General features: G+C 40.9%; 1 protein-coding gene across 5 annotated transcripts in view; it reads left to right on the top strand.

Moving 5' to 3' along the window:
* The first annotated feature begins 20,842 nt into the window (after window positions 1-20,842).
* The window catches only part of LOC124615737 (protein abrupt), a 94,842-nt gene continuing 89,090 nt past the window's right edge, over window positions 20,843-26,594 (top strand). Inside the window, exons 1-3 of one of the 5 annotated variants that reach the window (XM_047143815.1) lie at window positions 20,922-21,142; window positions 21,278-21,369; window positions 22,285-22,650. In XM_047143815.1, the coding sequence (XP_046999771.1) occupies window positions 22,453-22,650 (198 nt within the window). In that variant the 5' untranslated portion in view covers window positions 20,922-21,142; window positions 21,278-21,369; window positions 22,285-22,452. The other 4 variants (XM_047143816.1, XM_047143813.1, XM_047143814.1 and 1 more) reach the window with 4 other exon arrangements.

Below are 26,594 nucleotides of genomic sequence, written 5' to 3' on the forward strand. Positions count from 1 at the left end.
GCGTTGGGAGAGCCAGTCATGACAAAACTCTACCATCTGGTGAGCAAGATGTATGAGACGGGCGAAATACGCTCAGACTTCAAGAAAAATATAATAATTCCAATCCCAAAGAAAGCAGGTGGTGACAGGTGTGAAAATTACCGAACTATCAGTTTAATAAGTCACAGCTGCATAATACTAATGCAAATTTTCTACAGACGAATGTAAAAACTGGTAGAAGCCGACCTCGGGGAACATCAGTTTATATTCCGTAGAAATGTTGGAACACGTGAGGCAATACTGACCTTACGCCTTATCTTAGAAGAAAAGATTAAGGAAAGGCAAACCTACGTTTCTAGCATTTGTAGACTTAGAGAAAGCTTTTGACGATGTTGACTGGAATACTCTCTTTCAAATTCGAAAGGTGGCAGGGGTAAAATACAGGGAGGGAAGGCTATTTACAATTTGTACAGAAACCAGATGGCAGTTATAAGAGTCGACGGGCATGAAAGGGAAGCAGTGGTTGGGAAGAGAGTGAGACAGGGTTGTAGCCTCTCCCCGATGTTATTCAATCTGTATATTGAGCAAGCAGTAAAGGAAACAAAAGAAAAATTCGGAGTAGGTATTAAAATCCATGGAGAAGAAATAAAAACTTTGATGTTCGCTGATGACATTGTAATTCTGTCAGAGACAGCAAAGGACTTGGAAGAGTAGTTGAACGGAATGGACAGTGTCTTGAAAGGAGGATATAAGATGAACATCAACAAAAGCAAAACGAGGATCATGAAATGTAGTCGCATTAAGTCGGGTGATGCTGAGGGAATTAGATTAGGAAATGAAACACTTAAAGTAGTAAAGGAGTTTTGCTATTTGGGGAGCAAAATAACTGTTGATGGTCGAAGTATAGAGGATATAAAATGTAGACTGGCAATAGCAAGGAAAGCGTTTCTGATGAAGAGGAATTTGTTAACATCGAGTATAGATTTAAGTGTCAGGAAGTCGTTTCTGAAAGTATTTTTATGGAGTGTAGCCATGTATGAAAGTGAAACGTGGACGATAAATAGTTTAGACAAGAAGAGAATAGAAGCTTTCGAAATGTGGTGCTACAGAAGAATGCTGAAGATTAGATGGGTAGATTACGTAACTAATGAGGAGGTATTGAATAGAATAGGGGAGAAGAGGAGTTTGTGGCACAACTTAACAAGAAGAAGGGATCGGTTTTTACGGCATGTTATGAGGCATCAAGGGATCACAAAATTAGCATTGGAGGGCAGCGTGGAGGGTAAAAATCGTAGAGTGAGACCAAGAGATGAATACACTAAGCAGATTCAGAAGGAGATGAAGAAGCTTGCACAGGATAGAGTAGCATGGAGAGCTGCATCAAACCAGTCTCAGGACTGAAGACCACTACTACTACTACTATTCTGAATGTTTTCTATGTCTTTTTTCCTGTTTGAAATTAGTGTCTCTGATCCATATAGGCATTCTGGTTTTATGACGGTACTGTAATGTCGTAGTTTTGCGTGCTTGGAGACACATTTTTTATTGTAGATATTTTGAGTGAGTCGATAAGCAACGTCCGTCTTTCGGCATCTGACTTCTTTGGCTTTCGTTTCCATTCCATTTTGCTGAATCGTTTCACCGAGATATTTAAATTTGGGGACTCGTTTAATTTTGCCGTACTTTGTCTCCATGAATTTTGTTGCTTGTTTGTTGCAAGTCAAATGTTCTGTCTTTTCAAAAGATAGTTGCAGGCTGACTTTTCCCGCAGTTTCTTTCAGGAGTTCAATCTGTTTTTTGGCTGTTGAAACATCGCGAGTTAATTTGGCTAGATCGTCTGCAAATGCTAAGCAATCTACTGTTAATTTTCCTCTGCCGAGATTAATCGATTGGTCAACCTTGAGGACCGATTTCAGTTTGCGCCATTCTTGTATCACCTTTTCAAGGACGCAGTTGCACAGTAATGGAGAGAGTCCATCTCCTTGTCTTACTCCTGTTTTGATCGGAAAAGGTTCAGAGATTTCCCCCATAAATTTGACTTTATTATTATTATTATTATTATTATTATTACATAAAATTAATAATAATACTAATGGTAAGGGCCAGACACATAGCATTGGCAGCCTGAAGTTTTCCAATTTCTATCAGTTTAGAAGTAAGGGAGTCCAACAAATAAGTGATTTACGAGCAGTGTGTATAGTGCACGCATTTTAATTGTGGGTGTAAGGTGTGGGTGAAGCAGTGCCACCAGAGAGAGGCGTGGAGCAGAGGAAGCACATTTTGTAACAAGTGTCTACCATCAATATGGATAGTTAGTTCCCTTTTCTGAGAGTGTCTCAAAGGAAAGTTTATATTTGATGTGTCAAAATAAAATAGAGATTGAAGCCTTTTGACAAAATCTTTATTGTTGCAATACACAGTTAAGGAATTTACTTCTTAAAAATGTCATATAAATGCAATCCTGCACGCCTGTGGCACCCATTTAAACGACGAACAAACGTTTGCACGGTGGGTAGCCATGTAGACACTGGGATGGCTATCACTTCGCTGTGGATATTTTCTTTCACTTGCTCCAAAGAAGTCAGATTATTGCCATACACTTTATATTTGACATATCCCCATAAGAAAAAATCCATGGGGCTCAAATCTGGACTGCTTGGGGGCAAATTTATGTCGCCCTTCCTGGAGATCAGTTTGTCAGGGAAAATTTCACGAACTCATAGAACATATGCTTTGGATGAGTGTGCTGTGATTGTCTTGCTGAAACCATGTTCTTTGACTATAACCAGGAAAGCTTTGCAATTCAGGCATCAAAAAGTCATTTAACATTGTCACATAACGTTCCAAAGTGACTGTAACTGGATTTTGTAAGGATGTAGTTTAAGGTTTTTTTTTTTTGCAGAATTTGGTGCAATGATTCCAGGATGAGATTTTCACTCTGCAGCGGAGTGTGCGCTGATATGAAACTTCCTGGCATACTAAAACTGTGTGCCGGACCGAGACTCGAACTCGGGACCTTTGCCTTTCGCGGGCAAGTGCTCTACGAACTGAGCTACCCAATGGTGCAATGGTGATCTACGCACATTTAAGGAATTTGCACTTTTACGGCTGGAGAGGTTAGGATCGTCACGAGCAGACCGATTTACTCTCTCCACGGATTCGCCCGTTTTTGATGATATCGGTCGCCCAGACTTCGGTTTCGCCAACGTTGAATCATTCTGCTCAAACGTTTTAATTCATTTCCAGATAAGGTGAACACTTGAAGCGTCTTTCACATATGCAGTCCACGATAACTGCAAAATTTCCCATGTGCTATAGTTGCCGAATCACCGTTTTGTAAAATTCTCGCACACATAACGTGCGGTCCGCTCCCAAGAAGCGCTCCATGTCGACGGTATTCCTAGAGGCCATGCAATCGATGAACTTACACCCACTCTTCTCCGAGTTGTTATGTATGCGCAGAGAGGTCTTCAAATATAAACTTTCTTTAGAGATTTCCTGTACGTACCATTCGCAATGCACCGACACTTGCTTCTTAATTCATACAATAGGTTGTTAGAAACGAGCAGTACCAATTGTCTCAATGACTCACTTAGCTGCTAATTCTGGTGATGGTGTGGGTAGTGGGTGGAGAGGGAACCACTGCCTTAAGGAGAGCTATGAGCATTTCATCATTTTCGATATTCTGAAACCAATCTCTTCTACTGCAAGCTCTTTGCTTCCCATAATTTCACATGCGATAGTATGGACAAAAAAAAAAAAAAAAATAGAGTAAGTATGGGAGCTTCGCCTTTCGCGGGCAAGTCCCTCAGTGCTACGGCATCACCAGAAGACCATCCACACCTGCCACCGCCAGCACCGAGTTCGCCGCGGGAATTACTGCCTCAGCGCCAGCCGCCATCCAACTCCTGCCACCTGGCAGCGGGTCGAATCCCGGGCACAGAAGTGTCCACGCGGCGATGTGGTGACGCGTGCGAGGCCGAGGGGCCGCCCCATCGTCGACGGAGAAGTATCGCACTGCCGACATCACGGCCGTGGCTGTTGTCGGCAACGTAGGGTGCCCACGCAGCATCGCGTCACCGGCGCGGGAGCCGCCGCCCATACGCCAGTGCTGGCCAGAGTCAACAGAGTGAGTCGACTTCCGCCTTGCTGAGCCGCGACAAAGCTTGCACCGAAGTCGAATAAAGCATTCTTTACTGTCAGCAGTGTTCTCGCTCGGCGCTCCAGCGTGTTTACCCTCACCACCGCCACTCACCTCCCCAAGTGCAACTGCACTCCTCAGAAGGAACCATCACATAGGCTCAGTCGTGGGCAAAGCAGGCAGCAGACTTGGGTTTATTGAAGAGTACTGGGGAAACGCAATCACTCTACAAAAGAGATTGCTTACAAGTAACTTGTGCTAACTGTCCAAGGGTATTGCGTAAGTCAGCGACGTAGGGTGCCAAAGACGACTAACATGGGATGTTGAACGCATACAGAGAAGGGCTGCGTGAATGGTCACAGGTGAGTTTGCTCTGTGGGAGAGTGTCACAGGGGTGCTGAGTACACAGACTGTCGAAGACAAAAGTAAACAATTCCGTGAAAGCCTACTTAGAAATTCTAAGGCACCTGCTTTCAAGTGATGAATCCAGGAATACACTACAGCCCCCAAAGGGGTCGTGAGGACCAGATTGGAGTAATTACAGCATGCACAGAGGCATTTAAGCAATCCTTCTTCCCACATTCCGTATGTGAATGGAATAGGAAGAAGCCCTAATAACTGTTACAATGGGACGTTCTCTCTGCCAAGTACACTACTGGCCATTAAAATTGCTACACCACGAAGATGACGTGCTACAGACGCGAAATTTAACCGACCGGAAGAAGATGCTGTGATATGCAAATGATTAGCTTTTCATAGCATTCACACAAGGTTGGCGCCGATAGCGACACCTACAACGTGCTGACATGAGGAAAGTTTCCAACCGATTTCTCATACACAAACAGCAGTTGACCGGCGTTGCCTGGTGAAACGTTGTTGTGATGCCTCGTGTAAGGAGGAGAAATGCGTACCATCACGTTTCTGACTTTGAGAAAGGTCGGATTGTAGCCTATCGCGATTGCGGTTTGTCCTATCGCGACATTGCTGCTCGCGTTGGCCGAGATCCAATGAGTGTTAGAAGAATATGGAATCGATGGGTTCAGGAGGGTAATACAGAACGCCGTGCTGGATCCCAGCGGCCTCGTATCACTAGCAGTACAGATGACAGGCATCTTATCCGCATGGCTTTAACGGATCGTGCAGCCACGTCTCGATCCCTGAGTCAACAGATGGGGACGTTTGCAAGACAACAACCATCTGCACGGACAGTTCGACGACGTTTGCAGCAGCATGAACTATCAGCTAGGAGACCATGACTGCGGTTACCCTTGACGCTGCATCACAGACAGAAGCACCTGCGATTGCATACTCAACGACGAACCTGGGTGCACGAATGGCAAAACGTCATTGTTTCGGATGAATCCCGGTTCTGTTTACAGCATCATGATGGTCGCATCCGTCTTTGGCGACATCGCGGTGAACGCGCATTGGAAGCGTGTATTCGTCATCTCCATACTGGCATATCACTCGGCGTGATGGTATGGGGTGCCATTGGTTACACGTTCCGGCACCTCTTGTTCTCATTGATGGCACTTTGAACATTGGACGTTACATTTCAGATGTGTTACGATCCATGTCTCTACCCTTCATTCGATCCCTGCGAAACCCTATATTTCAGCAGGATAATGCACGACCGCATGTTGCAGGTCCTATACGGGCCTTTCTGGATACAGAAAACGTTCAACTGCTACCCTGGCCAGCACATTCTCCATATCTCTCACCAATTGAAAACGTCTGGTCAATGGTGGCCGAGCAACTGGCTCGTCAGAATAGTGTGGTATTGTGTTGAAGCTGCATGGGCAGCAGCACCTGTACACGCCATCCAAGCTCTGTTTGACTCAATGCCCAGGCGTATCAAGGCCGTTATTACGGCCAGAGGTGGTTGTTCTGGGTACTGATTTTTCAGGATCTATGCACCCAAATTGCGTGAAAATGTAATCACATGTCAGTTCTAGTATAATATATTTGTCCAACGAATACCAGTTTATCATCTGCATTTCTTCTTGGTGTAGCAATTTTAACGGCCAGTAGTGTATTTCACAATGACTTTATGAATGTAGATTTACGAACTCTGTGAAAGACACTGTTTTTTATTTAACAACTATGCGTACTGGTGATCCGCCATTGACAGCACTGCATCCGTAACAATCTCCCAACTAATCATACTGTTTGACATTGTTGATATCTCGATTGGTTTCTGAACTACTTTTGTTGCGGGATACATGAGACAGATACTCATGTATACTCCTTGAAAGAGTATGGGGCAATTATTTCTCGAGCCGACATTGCAGCAAATACAGCAACTTTTGGTGAATGTAGGGGTTTCTCATGCTTCTCTTTAGGATTCGTTGCACTCCGGTAGCGGCAGTTTTCCTTATTAACGTGTCTGTGCAATATTCTGCAATTTGTGATTTTCCCGAACAAGGTGAAAATGGAAATAAGTCTGAAAAACGTCTGAAAATGAATAACAAACCTATGGATTTGTTGATCTAGCTTGAAGGCAGTGTTATGAATGGTCTCTCACTTCAAAAGTGTTCATCAATCAGCTGAAGATACCCCTTTGCGAGGACGACTTTAGAAGTCGTCTGGTGGCCTTCGCATTCAGAGAACGATCGCATCATTCACAGACAAGTTGATAAGGAACTACAGAACAGGTTGTAATCTCAACTGATTTATTTCTTGTGATTTTAATCGAGAAAGTGAACATACATTGACTTACAGTAAAGTTTGATCCGCAGTTGATCGTAGAGTGGAACGAACATCGAGTGAATATTTACCAGGAACTCTTGGAGTAAGTTGAGGACGATGAAACATTAATTCAAAGAATTATCACAGGAAACGAGTGTTCGGTTTATGGCTATGAGATTGATATAAAAATCCACCCAGCACAATGAGTTGCCAAATGATCGGCTCGCCCGAGAAAAACTTAAGTCTTTATCCAATGTCAAAGTGATATCCGAATTTATTTTCGGTCTGAATAGACCTATGATCTGAAAATTTTATATCAAGGTCAGAGTGTCAGTTGTTGTCGTTACAAAAGGTTGTTTGACAAAAACAAACAAAAAGGAAACGGCAGCTGTGTGGCAAGAGAATTTGCTGTTCGGCCACCAAGAAAAAGACATCTGCCCGCCCAGTTTTCTCAGTTCGCGAGTGTCGTGGCAAAATTCAGAGGACCGTCGTCTCTCAACCAACCTATTCCCCAGTCTTATTTCTAAAATTGAAATCGATGCTGAAAGGATGGCATTTCTACATCAATGACGACGTAAAATATAATTCTTCAGTCATCAAAGAAAACTTGGTAAAGTGAAGAGACCGCTTGAATAAGCTTGTGATTAGTGGAGAGGATCCTTGCACGATACAAAGACTAAAGATTTGCGTGTTGGGCAGAAGTAATGTCAAAAAGCTTGGTCGTTTCTTCAGCAGTTATGTTAGGAAATAAACACATTTCTTCCATAGTATACCACATTTTTATTCATTGGGTGTTCTGTGTTAATTAAACTTGTTCCGACATGGTCGAACACTATTTCAGTATATATCATACAACCAGTTACAAACCGTCAAATATTTGAGCTTGCCCTGTGCTTTATGTGAGATGAAGGATCTGTCTGCAAAAGATTAACTCATTCAATCGCTACAATTAATGTAAAACGCATTCCACTTCAAAAATAACAACGCAATGGTGTTCCTTTTGCAATGCCACAATGAGCTCGAAATCACATGACTATCTCTACTGATAGCATTAAAACGATTTTGTAACTAACAATACTACTTTTTTTTATTTCCATACGCTGACTATCAACTAGGTTACATTTATTTCCTTGGTGTCTTCTCAAGTAAGTGTGTTGATACTCAATTCAGTTATGTAGTTCAAGAGACCCTGTCTCATTTAAGTGCAGTGCCAAGTTGTGTGGAATGTGTAAATGCAGAGTTTTGTTATTAGATTAACAAAGGTAAACATGATGGCCAAGGGACACTGTACATGTGAGAAACAGCAGAGATAAAGATCACTGCCTACTACTACTAGACCTAACATCTGTTATTAAGTAACAAAACAAAATTCACTCACAGAAGATGGCAACAGTTGTTCTTGTCCACCAAATCAACAATATTGCCATGTGTGGACATTGAAGCGTCCACATTTCACTACCTACAGTGAAAAACAGACAATCTTAAGCTTAAAATCTGTCGTCCATCTACGTAGACGTTCTGAAAATGACTTATCAGTACTTTTAACACTTGATAAAAAGAAAAATAAGAAACAAAAGTGTGACTATACAGTCTTAAACTGCATACATTTTACCACAGGGTTCAATTCCTCATATAGGTATCTGTAGATAAGGGAATATTCCCTACATTCTTGATGGTAAGTAGCCTGAATTTGGAAATCAATATGTAGAGGCTACATTCCTATTCCAACGAAACTACACAACATTTTTAATATATATTACTAGCTCAAAATTATTGTCCTATTGTCGCTGTAAGATGCAGTGGAATTATATATACGGTGGAGTAGGTAGTCTTTTGTTTATCGAATACAGGCATTGCTTTCAGGGAGAATAGCGACTGTAAGAAATGAAACTGTGTAGCAGCGACAAGTCACACATAATTTTCTTTTTCTTTCTCAGAAATTCAGCAGCCAGCGGCCGCATGTTAACCGTCACTGGTTGTGTAAAGGCCAACATCTGACGATATGCTTTAACGTCTGACCGTCGACTACTGAATTTCGGAAGAAGATCGCGTCCAACGAGCGAAAACGCGAAAACGGTTGTATGAGATTTGTGGCTGCTCCACAATTTTGTTTTGTTTATTTGTTTACCGTATCCGCTGCAACATCATTGTCAATCACTGCAGTTCCGTGTTATGTCGTTCTGTGTGCTAAATAAATCGTTATTTTTGAAATGAGCGACTTCATGGCAAACCCACCCTCAAACGACGCCGGCATGGAAACGTCGCGTATTCTAAAATTCTAAATAAATTATAGCAAAGCACTGCATTTTAAAGTATTGATATTTCTCTCCCTTTCCAGCCTCCTTAGTACGATCTTCCCTTCTCCTTCAACGTGAAAACGGCGATATTGCAGGCACATAAATGCGTAATTCATCTTCACCATTAATTCAGTTTCTAATTTAGCTATTGACAAAAGGTTTCTTTCGGATCCTAGTGTTTTCACGTGGCTGAGATTTTTTCTGGAGCAGCACTGGAATGAAATATAAAAAATACGAAACTGACAACTTTGAACAGGTTTCCGTAGTTCTCATTCAGACGAAAAAATTTCGTCCGCTTAGCAGACGTTAGCTTAAAGAAGTTCTCGCCCTCCTTGAGAAAAATGTTTAATTGCACACATTATTCAAAATAAAATCCTCGCCTATACGAAGCTAATTAATATTGAGAAGTGACTTTTGTGAATTCTGAATCTAAGGGCCATTTTCCTGTTAATCAAACTGGTTTGAAAACTTCGTACATACTCTCTTCAATGTTAAATCGTTCGTCATGATAGTTTTTACCACGGTGCAAGTAACTGGCCGTTTCTCTTTAGGATGTTCTGACGCCATCACCATTTACTGACTTGTAGACGACCGAGGATGGCACAGAACCATGAAACAGATCCTGCAGTCTTTGTTTCAGAGATGTTCCAAAGTGGTTCGTAGGGTCAAATATGTTGGTTATAAGCGCATAACCAGATTGAAATCTTCCATTTAGTGATGCAAAATAACCATCAATGTTCACTGTAAAGCCTAGATATGCAAAAGATAAATAACCTAGGAAAAATTGTCTGAGTAACTTCGGTGTGTGTACTGAGAGAGGAAGCACGGTTTGATTGGTTCGAAGTTCAACGCTATTCCCTCTATGGCCGGAATGAAAAACAGCCAGTATGCTGATACGTGTTTCAAAATCTCCTGCTATTCGGTATCCATCCAAGCACAAAATTCCTTTAGTTCACCGAATCTTTTAGTAGGCCGACGCAAAACAAGACGTATTTCTCAATAACATTGGCTTCTGAACCAATTCAAAGAGCATTTGCTGCTTGCTTTGTGGAGTTATTAAAAATATTATTGTTACAGGGTGACAGTTATTGAACTATACGAAAAAAAAGTTAGTTAGCTACAATTTACAGCGTGCACACACTTTATTCAGCATGTGACCGTCACTACAGATATTCGGTTTTGGGTTATGACATGTTTGTTATGCCTGCCGTAATTGGCGATGATGTGGCGCTGACGATTAGCGAAATTCTGCCTGACCCGTTGAACTGTCGGAACATCGATGCTGTCAATAACCTCCTGAATGGCTGTTTTCAGCTCAGCAATGGTTTTGCGGTTATCGCTGTACACCTTGTCTTTAATATAGTCCCACAAGAAAGAGTCGCATACGTTCAGATCCGGAGAATATGGCGGCCAATTGGGGCCCATGCCAGCGGCCTCTGGACACCCCAGGATGCGGTGCCCAAAGTGCTCCTACAGAACATCCCACACTCTCCTGCTTCTATGGGGTTGAGCTCCGGCTTGCATGAACCACATCTTTTCGAAATCAGCGTCACTTTGGATAATAGGATGAAACCATCTTCCAAAAACTTCACGTACCGTCACCGTAGTCACCGTGCCATCAAGGAATATCGCACCGATTATTCCGTGACTGGACATTGAGGGTGAAGAGACTTCTCGATCGCTAAATGCGGATTCCCGGTCTCCCAAATGTGCCAGTTTTGCTTATTGGTGAACCCATCCAAATGAAAGTGGGCTTCGTCGCTAAACCAAACCAACATGCGCATACTAATTCCCATCACGCTCCACGGCCAAGCGTGCAATTTGAACGTCGTAACCAAAACCGTTCAGAAGTCATGACGATTTTATTTCATATAGTTCAATAATTGTCTCCCTGTACATGCCTCAGCATTCAAGTTTGGATTTTCTTTGCGTACCTCGACGTATGCACTTTGTTCTTCCCAAAATTAACAGAGGCGTTGTCAGCAGAGAAATTGCTGATACTCTTCACCATAAAGATGCTTTGGTAAGCTGACTTCTACTTACTGCCGCAACTGAGTCAGTCATTTCACTACTACTGCTATAAAATGAGAAGTTTTGTGCAGACACCTTCTTCACAAAAAAAAACTTCCTTCTGAGGAAAGATTTAATGTGTCCTTTTTTGGATGTATCCGAAGAAACAGAATAATAAAACGAGATGTCCAACCGCTTAAGTGTTCGTTTTGTTGAATATAGATCCATTAGTGACGAAATCATTTTCGTTGCCTTGGTGGCTCCATACAAATATTATTCAGATATTTCTGAATCTGGCAACAACCGTGAGAACAAAATTGCTACAGCAATCTCCAGAAACATACCTATGGCTATGTTTAGCTGAGGGAAACACAAAGGATGTTTCCGCAGCTATTATGTGCTCTTTCTTGGACTACACTCTTATGAGAGGTAAAAAAAGAATTTTCTTTTCATCTGCTTTTTCGAAAAGAACTTTTGTGTGTTGCAGTATGTGCGTGTTTTTTTTAACTCATTTTCGCCTCCATGAGGAACACTGAAATATGAGGGCCACATAGTACAGTGAGCATCATGATCATCTTTACATTTTCAAAGCCACGAGTAAGCTTCGCACCAATCACTATGGAACTAGTGACGAAACGATGCTGCTTAAAACGAGAAAACCATTTTCTTGTCGCGCTCCGACCAGTGACACTATCCCCGTACAAGGCGCAAATATTTCTGGCTGCCTCCGCTGCTGTCTCCCCTCTACTGAAGTCAAACAGAAGAATATTTCGGAACTGTTCCAATTCCTTCACCTGGCCCTCCTCTTTCTAGCGTCCACAGCTCCACTCACTATCTGCAAATGACAACATGTAAACTCAAATAGCAACAGCGAACTACAAATTAGAAACGGCAATCGATAACTAAACCCCTAGCAACCGGAATACTAATAGAAGACACCATTGTGGAAGTTCTAGAATCATTCTCACGTTTTCTTATGTGAGGAAAGACAGCTGAGGGTATATCAAAACATTTTCAACAGCAGCTGGAAAAAGGTGGGCTGAATATGGTGTTGTGCAAAGCTCAAAGTAGGGCAATGATGCGACAATTACAAAGAAAAATACGAGAATCAATACAGAAACTCTGTTCAAGCCCTGTGTTAATAATTTCTTAAATTTTTGCGCAGTGCATGCATTCTCATGTGGTCCCTCTAGCTTCACCTGCGTCGGAACTGTAGAGAAGTAATATCGTTCTTCTCGTCTACTACAAGGTGATCCAAAAGTGCGCTGGCATTAGAAAGTTCAGTACTTCACGGAATAGTGTATGTAGCGAGATAAAATTTGACAAACATGCTTGATATGACGTGGGGTGTCAATGAAACCGAAACAAGTGCCCAAAATGCCTAGCAGATGGCGCTTCATACGAAAGAAAGGCAATAATTAGCATAAGAAATGATGTTTAGCAAACACTGTATTCTTTATAACAAATGCTCAACATGTCGGCCATCAAAAATACCTGTAGTCGGAGGAAAATGTTGGTGAACAGCGCCGTACAGCATACCAGTTGGTGCTTACTCAATCATGACTGACACACATCAAAAAGTTTTGCATCACCTCGTTTCCGCGAGTTGCGGAACTTGTACCGAAAACTGGAACAGAGATCAACATAAACATCATTTCCGCCCTTTTTATTGCTCATGAAAACCACACATGGCATGTTGTACCACCATACAGCGAGACCTTTAGAGGTGGTGGTCCAGACTGTTGTACACAACGGTACTTCTAATACCCAGTAGCATGTCCTCTTGCATTGATGCATGCCTGTATTCGTCGTGGCATACTATCCACAAGTTCATCAAGGCTCTGTTGGTCCAGATTGTCCCACTCATCAACGGCGAATCGATTTAGATCCCTCAGAGTGGTTGGTGGGTCGCGTCGTCCATAAACAGACCTTTTCAATCTATCCCAGGCTAGTTCGATAGGGTTCATGTCTGGAGATCATGCTGGCCACTCTAGTCGAGCTATGTTGTTATACTGAAGGAAATCATTAACAAGATGTCCATGATGGGGGCGCGAATTGTTGTCCATGAAGACGAATGCCTCGCCAGTATGCTGACGATTTGGTTGCGCTATCGGTCGGAAGATGGCATTCACATATCGTACAGCCGTTACGGCGCATTCCATGACCACCAGCGGTGTACATCGGCCCCACATAATGCCACCCCAAAACAGCAGGGAATCCCCACCTTGCTGCACTCGCTGGACAGTGTGTCTAAGGAGCTCAGCCTGACCGGGTTGCCTCCAAGCACGTTTCCGACGATTGTCTGGTTGAAGGCATATGCGACACTCATCGGTGAAGAGAACATGATGCCAATCCTGAGCGGTCCGTTCAGCATGTTGCTGGGCCCGTCTGTACCGCGCTGCATACTGTCTTGGTTGCAAAGGCGGACCTCGCCATGGACGTCGGGAGTGAAGTTGCACATCGTGCAGGCTATTGCGCACAGTTTGAGTCGTAACAAGCATTATTCAATATGATGGCGTTGCTGTCTGGGTTCATCCGAGCCATAATCCGTAGGTAGCCGTCATCCACTGCAGTAGTAGCCCTTGGGCGGCCTGAGCGAGGCATGTCATAGACAGTTCCTGTCTCTCTGTATCTTCTCCATGTCAGCACAACATCGCTTGGGTTCACTCCGAGATGCCTGGACACTTCCCTTGTTGAGAGTCCGTCCTGGCACAAAGTAACAATGCGGACGCGATCGAACCGCGGTATTGAGCGTCTAGGCATGGTTGAACCGCAGACAACACGAGCCGAGTACCTCCTTCCTGGTGGAATGACTGACACTGACCGGCTGTCGGACCCCCTCCGTCTAATAGGTGCTTCTCATGCATGGTTGTTTAAATCTTTGGGCGGGTTTAGTGACATCTCTGATCAGTTAAAGGGACTGTGTCTGTGAAACAATATCCACAGTCAACGTCTATCTTCAGAAGTTCTGGGAACCGGGGTGACGCAAAACTGTTTGTGATGTGTGTATTACACATCAGTTATCGGGAACACGGTGACGTTACTGTAAACAAATACAGTAGTGACTAACAAGTGAGTATGAGGTCTCATAAGGCCAATGATGTTTACGGCATTCGGCGCCACACATACCGCCTGCCATGTAATCACAACATTGGCTGCTAGTGGCAACAGGGACGGGACTGGACGTATCCAGTGGTGAGAATAGCATGAGGCTACGAAGCGTAGTTGAACTGCTTAGTCGACGAGTAACTCACAACAGTGCTACTGGTGCTGATACAAAGCAGAGCAATGGCAACGATAAACAAAGAAAACTTCAGCTGCTGAAGTTGACAATTAGTCATGGAGGAACTCAAGGAATTTTGCAGAGTGAGAAAAAAGTGGCAGATAAAATATCAGTATTTCTCCAAGATGTCTGTGCAGTGTATGGTGGCGTATATGCTCGGCTGTGCGGACAACGTATGAGAGGAGTACAACGATGACGATACGTGCTTAACAAGTGAAAGCGATATTGAAACATGTGTCGAACCACGTAGATCATCACCCTTGTCGCACGGGGAGCCACAAATCCCGTCTCCAGTGAAATGTAGTAAAGGAGAACCGTTGTCCTAAGAGCAGGTACAAAGCATAATTACGTAGATGGAAGATCATCGGCAGCATTGCAAAAAAAAAAAACAATTATGAACAAATTTCGAATGAGTCGCGACAATATCACTGTGTAGTGGGTAAGAAAAACTGTGAATGTTCAAGGGCGGACAAGAATCCCTTGTTACAAAAAGTGGTGTTTGCGCGTTTCAAGGATACTCTATACAATTTACAGGATGCGAATGATTCTGACTTACTACAATATACAGTGAGTTAATAAGGAGCAGATGCTGCAGGAAATAAAAAGGTGTTGTGAGCATCTGCATGCAGTCGATATGAGGATGGACGTTGCTGCCAGATGAACAAACCAAAAAATCCTTTAGTTTGTAAGTAAACAGGACTTACGTGAATAATTACCCTGTACATCACTTATAATACAATACTACTTGACCATTTGTGTGTCATGCCAGAGAAGCTTTTCTATAAAACCAATAAAAATTTTGTTTTCCGTGTGATGAATCAAGAACGACTTGTCAATTTGTCCATTTTATCAAGTGAAATAAAAGTTTCCAATGAAATAGATTTCCAACAGGTTATTGAGAAGTTCAGTAAAACAAAGGCATCGAAACATACACACACACATCAAAAAAAGTTTTGCGTGTCTGGAGATCATGCTGGCCACTCTAGTCGAGCTATGTTGTTATACTGAAGGAAATCATTAACACAATGTGCACGGTGGGACCGCGAATTGTCGCCCATGAAGACGAATGCCTCGCCACTATGCTGCCGATATGGTTGCACTATCGGTCGGAGGATGGCATTCACGTGTCGTACAGCTGTTACGGTGCATTCCAAGACCACCAGCGGCGTACGTCGGCCCCACATAATGCCACCCCAAAACAGCAGGGAACCTCCACCTCGCTGCACTCGCTGGACAGTGTGTCTAAGGCATTCAGCCTGACCGGGTTGCCTCCAAGCACGCGTCCGACGAGTGTCTGGTTGAAGGCATATGCGACACTCATTGGTGAAGAGAACGTGGTGATAATCCTGAGCGGTCCGTTCGGCATGTTGTTGGGCCTATTCTGTATCGCGCTGCATGGTGTCGTGGTTGCAAAAGCGGACCTCGCCATGGACGTCGGGAGTGAAGCTGCGCATCATGCAGCCCTATTGCACACAGTTTGAGTCGTGACACGACGTCCTGTGCCTACACGAAAAGCATTATTCAACATGATGGCGTTGCTGTCTGGGTTCATCCGAGCCATAATCCGTAGGTAGCGGTCATCCGCTGGAGTAGTAACCCTTGGGCGGCATGAGCGAGGCATGGAATCGGCAGTTCCCGTCTCTCTGTATTTCCTGCATATCCGAACTACATCGCTTCGGTTCACTCCGAGATGCCTGGACACTTCCCTTGTTGAGAGCCCTTCCTCGCACAAAGTAACAATGCGGACGGAGAGAGAGAGACAGATGATAAATCATTCAAGGAGCAAAAAGGAGAACAAATTGATGCAACTCAGCTCGCACATTCCTCAAGAGATCTTCCCTTATTTTGATAGTTGATACTTTGGACTGGTCTATAGGTGCTTCTTTACACCATTTGCGAGAAGGAACACCTTAACTGCTTGTATGTTTCTCCAACGCTTTCAGCGACACACACCATAGCTATGGTGCCTGCATTAGTGAATTGTGGGCAGCATATTTGACCATTAGACACTTTCATTTTCTACCAGAAGACAGAGAACTCAAAATATGTACGGACCACAAGACATTATCATTTGCCTTAAAATAGCGCCCAAGAAACGAAACACCCAGGCAACTTTGCCACCTGAAATTTTCCTGTCAGTTCACCACAGATACTCGATACCTTCCTGGAAGAGAAAGCAATAGTGAAGAATTCGGACTCTTGTTCTTTAACATTTGCAACAACATTGTTACCTGATGGATCACAGCAACTTTGACAATTCTACAAGGAAACTCGCGCCTTATGTTGCTTCATCCTACGTACAAAGGGTCTTCCATGTATTTTGTGACTTGGCTCATCCTGGCATCAAAGGTGCAATGGACATGACTCAATAGTGTTTCATTTGGCCTTCACTGAAACGAGATATAAAACTGTCTGCAGAACTTGTATTCACTGTCGCTAAGCAAAAAATTCAGATCATACAACCACTGCTTGTGGAACTTTCAGTTTAGTTGACAGTTGCTTCTTGCACACAGGTATCCATTGTTGGTTTAGTGGGGACACTACCTTGCTCTCAAGGCCCCTCCAGTCTCTTAACGATTATCGATAGGTCCACACATTGGCCAGAGGCAGTTACACTGAAGGACATCTCTGCAGAAAATGTTGCCTGCACACTCATATCATCAGGGATTGCTCGTTTTGGAGTCCTAAAAATCGTCACAACAGTCAGAGGACGGGAATCTGACTGTCAATTGTTCACTCATATCACAAACACCCTAGTATATACACATCAAACCATTGTTTAACATCTGGCATCGAATGGCAAAAGTTGAAAGGTGACATCACAACATCAAGGCGGTATTAAGAGCCCAACTTTCAGATTACTGGGTCAAGAACGTACCAATAATTTTAGTGGATCTTCCTGCTTTTACGATCCTGGAATAGCACACTACTGACGCAGAAACAGCTTACAGCGCAATAACTAGAGTTCCAGCTAATTTGTTTAATACCACACACGTCGAGTATGGCATTCCAACTTTCATTTTCAACTTTGAAGCGGTACATTGTTTCACTACAACTAATCAACTAATAAATGTTTGACATTATGTTACAACTCCTGTCCGCCTGCCTTGGACCACCCTGAACTTATGATGTCTTCAGATGTTTTCGTAAGGCAGGATGCACAGAAAACCCTTTTCAACCTGTCTATGACAGGCGGTATCTGATACACCCACACTACAAAAAGCACTTTGTTGTAGAAACACCTCTTGATCAGAAGACAGTCTTAACAGACATGCCCAAGCCAGTCTTCCTGCTGAAGAATGTGATTCCTGGATTACCTAAGTCAAATTCAAGTAGACAAATAGCTCCAGGTATCAAACCTTCGGAGCATCATCAGCCAATCCAACAAATTACATAATCTAGTCGTACAGTGCACTTCTCAAAAAAATAACTCAGCATTTCAATGAGAAGGGAATAGCTTGTGGCTGTAACTGATGTAGTGATATGTAATCTATGTTAAAAATATTGATGCACATTGGAGTAATTAGTCTTTTGTTTATTTGTTTATCGTATCCACCGCAACACGTTTGTCGGTCAGTGTCTGTAGTTTTGGGTTGTTATGTAGTTCTAGGTGCTCAATAAAGAGTTATCTTATCCAGAACCACATTATATATGAAATTACTCATTTGTTACTAAACTTAAAAATTGAAAAAATGTTGAATTCCAAGGCTACGTGGTATTCCGTTTTCAGAAGATTAAATTAAATCCTTATTTAAACCATGTTGCAATACAATTATTATTCCATTTCTCTGTATAAACCACCATAATACTCCACAATATATTTATATATCAATATAACATTTATTATAAAAGACTTCACTTGGAATATTACCAAGCTCTTCCACTTATGAAAGCTCGTGCAGAGTTGCATTATACAGATGTAAATTTTCAGTAAGAGTACTTTTCCTCATTCTGGGAAATTCTGTTAACTGTCAGAAGTTGTATAGAGAATTGACAAAAGAATTAAAATACTGCATAATGTACAGTATGTGTAGTGTGACTTGCATTTTAAAAGTTAGTGATCTGTTGGAAACTGTAAGTATAATTTCTGAATACCAATCTATCATTTGTTTTTTTGTTTTACTGGTGTGATATCTCAAATTCATTACTTTTTTATCAGGAACTATGCGCCCAGTATCTTTCTAACATCGAGCACCAAGAAATACCAAGTTTTGTGTATTTCTCCATTAATGTATAGTTTCAACCCTTTACATGTGGCAAGGAAGTCGTGTCTGGTTTTCCATGTTCAACATACTAACATGAGAGCATTTATTTCCGACTGCTGGTAGCTGTGTGGTCAGTTTTTTATGGCTTGTAGCTCAATGCAGTGGCGATTTTGAGAGGTGTGGTCAAAACTAAAACTAGTCCTTTACGGCTGATCATGTATTTCAAAATTACAACCAATATCATGATTTTTAAATCACTCAATCGAAGTAGAAGTGTCAATACATTGTTGAGAAAAATATAATTTCTGGAAGATAGTGGGTGTACATCAAAACATTTAAGAGCTCAACCGCCATGCACATTGGTCAGAGAAGTGTGGATTTATTGGTAATGGTAGAGTAACTTAAGAGAATCTGGAGAGCTCAGCGATCAGTGTCGCCAATTCAGTATTTGTCGAACAAATATCTTTTATGGAGATCATCAGATTAGAAGAGTGTTAAGTACGCCGTATGGCTGAAATAGGAATAGCTGAACGTTTCTTGAGGTCACGAAGGCAATAAATTGTTATTCCGCCGGGTAACTCTATTTTTCGATTGCAGTCTCAAGTTGATTATCTTCCTGATATCACATCATCGCATTTTGGTAGTTTACAATTTAGGTCTATGACGCATTTGACGTTATTTACTTGTATCTGCATTTATTCTCAGTCATTAAAATATTTATTTCTGAAAACGACCATACATTTACAATTTACACATAATACGTAACGGTAATGATTAATATCCCGTTTTAGTTGTTATAGTGCCAGTGTTATTTCTTAACTTACAACGTAGAATACAACATATAATTGAGAATATGTTTTGGAATGTTGATAGAAAGAAAGGAAGGTTGCGTGCACGGTAAGTTCTACAAAAAGTGCTAGCAGTGCCTTTCAAACAAATATTGTTCCTGAGATTTCCAGACTTAAAAATTTTTGATTTCCAAAACTTATGTTTCTATTAGGAAGGAAATTTTGAATGTGAAAAGATGTGTTTAGATAAAATGTATAGTGTCCTTTGAGCAACAGGTGGTAGGCGAGGGAGAGGGGGGGGGGGGGGCGAGAGAGAGAGAGAGAGAGAGAGAGAGAGAGAGATAGAGATAGAGAAATATTATTTATTTAATAGAATAACAAATTAAACTGTAAACTATATTATTTTCCATAAATAAAAAGAAATTCGAATGATATACGGTACAACAATGACACCAACAATGATTGAAAGTACCGGTACTTGCTTTTCAGCCCGAGATTGAAAAGATGTTAAACTGATCAATTACTCGTGAATGAAAACAGGCACTACACTGATGTAATATTCTAAAATATTTATTGCTTTTCTTTCACAGGGTGGCTTTCTGGTGTTACGCGTCATCAGGCACAAAGGTTTCACCAGTGTCGTCTGTGTTTTCATTTATCATGTACAAAATATTCTACAAAGAACTGACGTAGTCAATCAATGTCATTAGTTACTTCTTGCTGATATATATTCGACCCAAGGAAGTAAAAGAATAATTGCGTCCAATTAAGCGACGAGGAGAGCTCAAAAGACAATATACCGCATATATAATTTCATTAATTACTAGGGATATGTTATCTGTTCTTAATGTCAATATGGGTCTTCTTATGAAGGTGTGCCGTATCGAATTTTTGAGATACTGAATTGCTGCTTCAAAACTACATGTCTGCAATAGTAAGTATGATTTCGCAACAATTGGACTATTTTAATACTATAACTTCTGTTTTTGTTTCCGTTGAAACTTCAACTGATAATTTAACGTGTGTTTTAATAGGTATATTTTTTGTTTGGTCAAGTTACCGTGATTAACTTTTTAGTATAACAATTTTTAGCAAATCAGAGAACACTTGGAAACGTATTCGCATAAAATTAGGCTTAGCGGTATTTAAATTAAGTGAAGATGTTTGAAAGCGGTATAGAAATAAAAAATAAATAAATAATTTTATGAAGTTAATTGTGCATGACAACTCATTTACTTCTATAAAATAACTATCTGTAGCTTCGCTGCACATTTAGCCAACGTCTGAACGTGTGAGCTAGTTTTCTGGACGCCGAAATTTCGTGACACATTTCACTACGCGCAAAAACTGTAGTCATATGTTGCTCGGAGTCTGATTTTAATTCGCTATATTTCGCGTTCGGCTCTGACCGCCGCGGGGGTTAAGCGTATTGGGCATCAATCGGCTTGGCAGGAGGAGCAGTCGTGCGCAAAAGCGCGGAGACACTACGGGTTCCTGCCAGTGTTGTATTCGCCTCGGATCAGGTGGGAATAACGTGTTTTAGGATGCGCTCGTGTTGTTTTTGTAGTGTGTGGTGGCCTCAGATCTCAGTGTGTTTTATTTTTAGAGCGGGGAGGCGCAATTCATGTTCGTGAACATGGCCGCTTTTTTTGTGCGCTTTGAAGTTTTCTTTGCAGCCATGATGGCTAAGTGAACCTACCGGGTCATAAGCTAGTAGGCGTCGTACTTGGAAGGTCGTGTCTGGGGAGAAGGTCTGTGTGCTCCGATTTTTGTGCGGAAAAAAGCTGAAATATGCTACAAATGTGATAGTTTCTCATTATATTAGTTGTTTCACACATCTTACAGTGATATTTCGTAGTTATTTTCGTATATTTTAAAAATAACAGCTGCAGTAAGTGTGAGCAGCGATGCATCGCAGACGGAGAGCAGACAGCAGCAGAAGATGTTAGATATTTTGTGAAACGAAAGTGAAAATTGTGTTAGTAATCTCACAGTTTACTTGTTTTATAGTGCAGGAAGTGTTCTGTGCAGAGTATTTTTATTGACATTACAAGAAATCGGCTGTTTACAACAGTGTTATGTATGTGTGTTCAGAGGTTGACAGCTGTCTGCTGGAAGTGTATTTTTGAATTTTACGCAAATTTCAGTGCTTTTGCTATCAAATTTTGTGGTTTCCTCTTCCAGTTTATCGAAATATTGTCGATTATTTCGAAACATCGAATGTCATCTACGGATTGGGGTACAGTGATAAAAATTTTGGAGGTTAGAAGTATTAATCGACTATGATTATGATAGCAACATTAACACCGATGAATAATATTGTTCAAACAGCAGTACTTTAGTTGATTTTACGTCAAAATTTGTGCTGTCAATGATGTCCTGTTTGTTATTGTTACGCAAAATGTTGCGTTGTTTGAGTATTTACGTCATATATTTGTTACGTTTTGAAGAAAAATGGCAGTGATACAATTTGTTTTCCTCTTATTTTGTGTAACGAAAGTGATTTCGGAGTATCCAAGTGACCAATACCAGAATTTTCTTGCCAACCAGTATGTGTGTCCGAAGTATTTCTCGGCTCTCATTTAAAGTTCTTAAATGCCATCATATTAAATAATGATGAAAGGCTTAAATAGTAATTATTCGCGGTTTCTCGCTCTTGCTTATTGAAGTTTCTAACTTAATGGAACTGAAAGCTAAGTTCATGTCAGTCATTATATTCATGGAATCCTGTGTCCTTTTCATATATCAGTGCTTGATTTTCACACAGAAGGCACTGTAAACTAGTATTTACCTACCTACAGACAGACTGTATTTATAACCCGTATATTTGCATGCTTGTTGCAGTAAAACTGTAGACATTGCACTTGATATAGATATCTCTTAATGATTTCAGGGGTCTACTTCTGCCAAATGGGAGTGAGTGTGTAGGAATATTCAATGACTTGAACCTAGCGTATAGAAAAATAAAGCAGCTGCTAGCTGGTCAACAGTAGCAGCACAGAATACAGACTCCCAAGGACTCCAGACCTGATGCTGTAGTAGGACATTGGACATCAGACAAATGGGTGAAGTACAAGATCCTGAACAGCAGTATAGTCTGCGTTGGAATGACTTTCATGCCAGCATTATTTCATCGTTCAGACATCTTAGAGATGAAGAGGATTTTGTGGATGTTACTCTGGCATGTGATGGATGTTCCTTCACAGCACACAAAGTGGTTCTATCTGCTTGTAGTCCGTATTTTAGAAGACTGTTAAAGGTGAGTTTCTGTTAGCACATGACATGCTCATTTTATGTAATTACATGTAAAATACGAATGTTTGTGTATGTGTCCAGAACCACCAAATCCTTGAGGCTCTTTTTTTTTCACAGAACATGTGGTATGGCATATATATGTCGCATTAAATTGCAGAAGTGTTTGCATTGTGTGACTGTCTTTAATTTATCATCTTTAGATGTTGCCATCTGTATAGATATTCCAAATTTGTTCAGGTGGGAAAACTGTAATTGTTACTGTTAACACACAAAACAAGACATTCCGAGGCAGCTTACCCCAATTAAGCCATGCATGATGATGTGTACCAGTCCTGTGCTTATGCTTGTCTTGCACAATGCATCAGAGAATTAATTCTGTACAAGATGTTCCTCATACACTTTCTGTTAGTTATTCATACATATAATAAACCTATGTACTGTGTTTTTGATATCAGCCAATCTTTTATACCTGACTCTTTCTGTTACAAAAATCTCTCTCTCACTGTAGAATGTATTCAAGAACCGTGCCGGTAAATGTTTGTTCTTTCGTACCGAATTTGGCAGTCGGGTAATAAAGTGGAAGCTTGTATTGCATGCTTTGCAGTCAGACAGAGATGTTGTCTTGAGCAGAACTATGAATTCTGTAACATAACTGAATAATGTTGCATGTGAATCTTTGTGAACGCAGAACTCAAGTGTGGATAATTATATTTTGCCTATGTAATTTAAGAATTATTTCCAGTCATTCCTTACTTTGGCATCTAAGGGAGCTACACGATCTTAAGCGTAATGCTCTGCCAGTTTTGTTAATTGCGTACATTATTCTGGGCTAGAATGTGGTATTGGAACCCCTGAAATCTTTGTTATAGTGTCTGACTCACCTGTAGTGTAGCTCGAGGTTTTGGTTACATTGGAAAGTGATAATCAGATTGCGGATAGGTGAAGCCAACAAACGTGAATGCCAAATACAGATTGTGGTAACAATTGAATGTAGCATGGCCTAATGTTTATGTTTGCACAATATTTAATGTGTCTTGAATATTTCTCAGGTGTTCAAGATTGTGGCATCGTCCAAAAGGTGCTTTTTAGATGATGCCACCCAGGTGAGTACCTGAGAAATAGTAAAGATTTTTCTGCACCAGGAAAGCCTAAAATAGTACATATTTAATGCACTTTCCATCATAAAAACTAAAACTACAGAGTGAATTCAGAATATGTGTCTTACGTAATGGAAAGGTCTCCGAATATTTAGACACATTGTATGTACATATATGATGCACAGTTTATGAAAAATGCAGTGAGAGGTCCACTACATAGGTTTTTTCACTTTTCCGTGTATTTCAAACAGTTCAGATCTGTCTTCATTTTCATATTGCCTTTCACTGTCTAGAAGTTTTTGCTACCATATTTTGGCCTCCAGTATGTTCCCTGTTAAAACTCTTGCTAAGTTGTCCATATTTCAGGCACATTTTCATTCTTCCCCCTGTTTACAGTATTCCTCATTCTACATTTCTGCCATTGTAAATAGAGATTTTATTATTATTATTATTATTTCCTAGTTACTGAAAATGGAGAGAGTTGGTGTTGTAGTTTATGCAGATTAACACAATTAAATGACAAGTAACAACTATTTAAGGGACAAAATAAACTTTTGCTTTATTCACACAACACACATTAATACATTTGGCTACACAAATATATTACATTGGCCATCAACAAACACGGAACATGCATATTCCACAGAGTCTAATGCACTCTGCACATCATATCTTGTGTGCCACGATGCATGCTGGAAAATGTTTGTTCACATATCCCCAACACTCCCCCTTGAACAAATATTTTTCAGATACTCAACACTATGCATCCCAGGTTAAACCATAATGTTTCACCAAGTTTAATAGCTCCCATATTATCACAAAATACCACAGTTGGCTTTAATGTTAGAGGAGATTCTATTTCACTCGTCAGTGTACGGATCCAAAGAGCTTCTTGGATAGTGGAGGACAAGGCCATATATTCAGCTTCTACAGTACTCAAAGCAACAGATCTTTGTCTCTTACGTGACCATGATATCAGTCCTCCCATTAGTCTAAAACAACTTCCAGTGATGGAGTGTCTGCTTTCCAGCTCATTGCCCCAGTCTCCATCACTGTATCCTTCCAAATTTACATCTCCAGTTTTAGAGTATTTTAACCTGCAATCAGCAGTTCCATTTAATATCTGAATATTCTCTTGACTGCCATCCAGTGCTTTTCTCTCGGATCACTACAAAACTTGCTTACTGCATTTGTGGCAAATGCAGTGTCTGGTCGGGAAGTCGGTGCTAAGTACAGTAGACTTCCTACAGCTTCCAAATAGGGTAATTTCCTCACATTTCTTTTCATCATCAGTTATTAGCAGCTTTGCATTACTTTCTATAGGAGTAGAAATAGGTTTACAGTTTTCCATATTGCACTTTTCTAAGATTTTGCTAGTGTACAGAGATTGATCATTCATAATTCTTCTCTGTTGGCACTTCTTAGAATCTCCATGCCTAAGTATTGATTAATTCCCCCTAAATCAAGCATATTAAATTCTGACCATAACTTTTTTTTTATATAAAAAAAAGCCATTTGACTTTCACCGTTTGCTAAAATAAAAAAATCATCTACCCATACGGCCATGATTGCAATTTCTTCATTGCTCCTTTTATGACACATACTTGGATCTGCCTTTGACTGTAACATGCCTAGTTTTATGCAAACATTTATTCCAGCAATGGCCACTTTGCTTTAATCCATGTATGCCTTTCTTCAAACGCCAAATTCTCCTTTTCCCTTGGTAAGGTTGCTTAACTTCATCAAGTGGAATCATATATATTTCCTCTTCCAGCCTTCCATTCAGGTATGCTGTTTTCACATCCATTTGATGAATTCATTAGTCTTCCCTCACTGGTAGAGCTGAAAGGTGAGTGATGAATACTTCACCACTGGGGAGGAAGTTTCTTTGTAATCTATTCCTTCTTTCTGGGAATATCATTTAACTACCAGTCTGGCTTTGGATTTTGGTATTGCACTTCCAGGATTTTTAATTTTAAACATCCATCATGCTCTTAGTGGCTTTTTATTTTCAGGCATGTCAACCCATTCATATGTATCATTATCCACAAAAGATTGCAGCTCCTTTTCAATAACCTTTTTCAATCTCGAGCACTTGAACTTGCTAAAGCTTCATTAACTGTGATTGGTTCATTGTTGATTGTTAGGGCAGCATACATTTCATACTCGGGATATTCTTTTGATTTTGCTATACGTGAAGACCGCCTTAAACTGACTTCCTCTATTGAATCTTCTTCCTCAATTTGATTCTTGGGTAGCACATCAGCTTCCTCTTTATTCTCGTCTTCCTCTGTTTAAGTTTCCATCTCTGTTTCAGCCCTATCACACATTATGCTTGGTTGCATTACTCTATCATTTTGACTACTTTTCTTTATTTTAGGTCTATAATCCTCCAAAAATACTACATCTTTACTACTTATTATCTTCTTATTATTAGGATTATAAAATCTGTAGGCTTTTGAATCCTCATAGTAGCCAACAAAAATATATTTTTGAGATTTCGCATCCCATTTTCCTCTTAATGGTTTTGGAATCTGAACCATGGCTGCACATCCAAAGACTTTTAAGTTCTTTAGATCTGGTTTCTTCCCCGTCCATACTTCATAAGGTGTCTTGTGTCTCACAGCTTTGGTAGGTGATTAATTAAATACACTGCTGTTGACACAGCCTCTGCTCAAAAAACACTTAGGTAGCTCAGCATTGCCTTTTCTACGATCATTCTGTTGGCTCTTTCTGCAACTCCATTCTGAGAAGGACTGTAGTGAATGGTAGTCTGATGCCTAATGCCCATTCCACTCAACTGTTCCTTAAACAGTCTGTTTACATATTCTAATCCATTGTCTAATCCAAT

Source organism: Schistocerca americana, chromosome 5 (genome assembly GCF_021461395.2).
Source record: "Schistocerca americana isolate TAMUIC-IGC-003095 chromosome 5, iqSchAmer2.1, whole genome shotgun sequence".
In the NCBI taxonomy this organism is placed as follows: domain Eukaryota; kingdom Metazoa; phylum Arthropoda; class Insecta; order Orthoptera; family Acrididae; genus Schistocerca; species Schistocerca americana.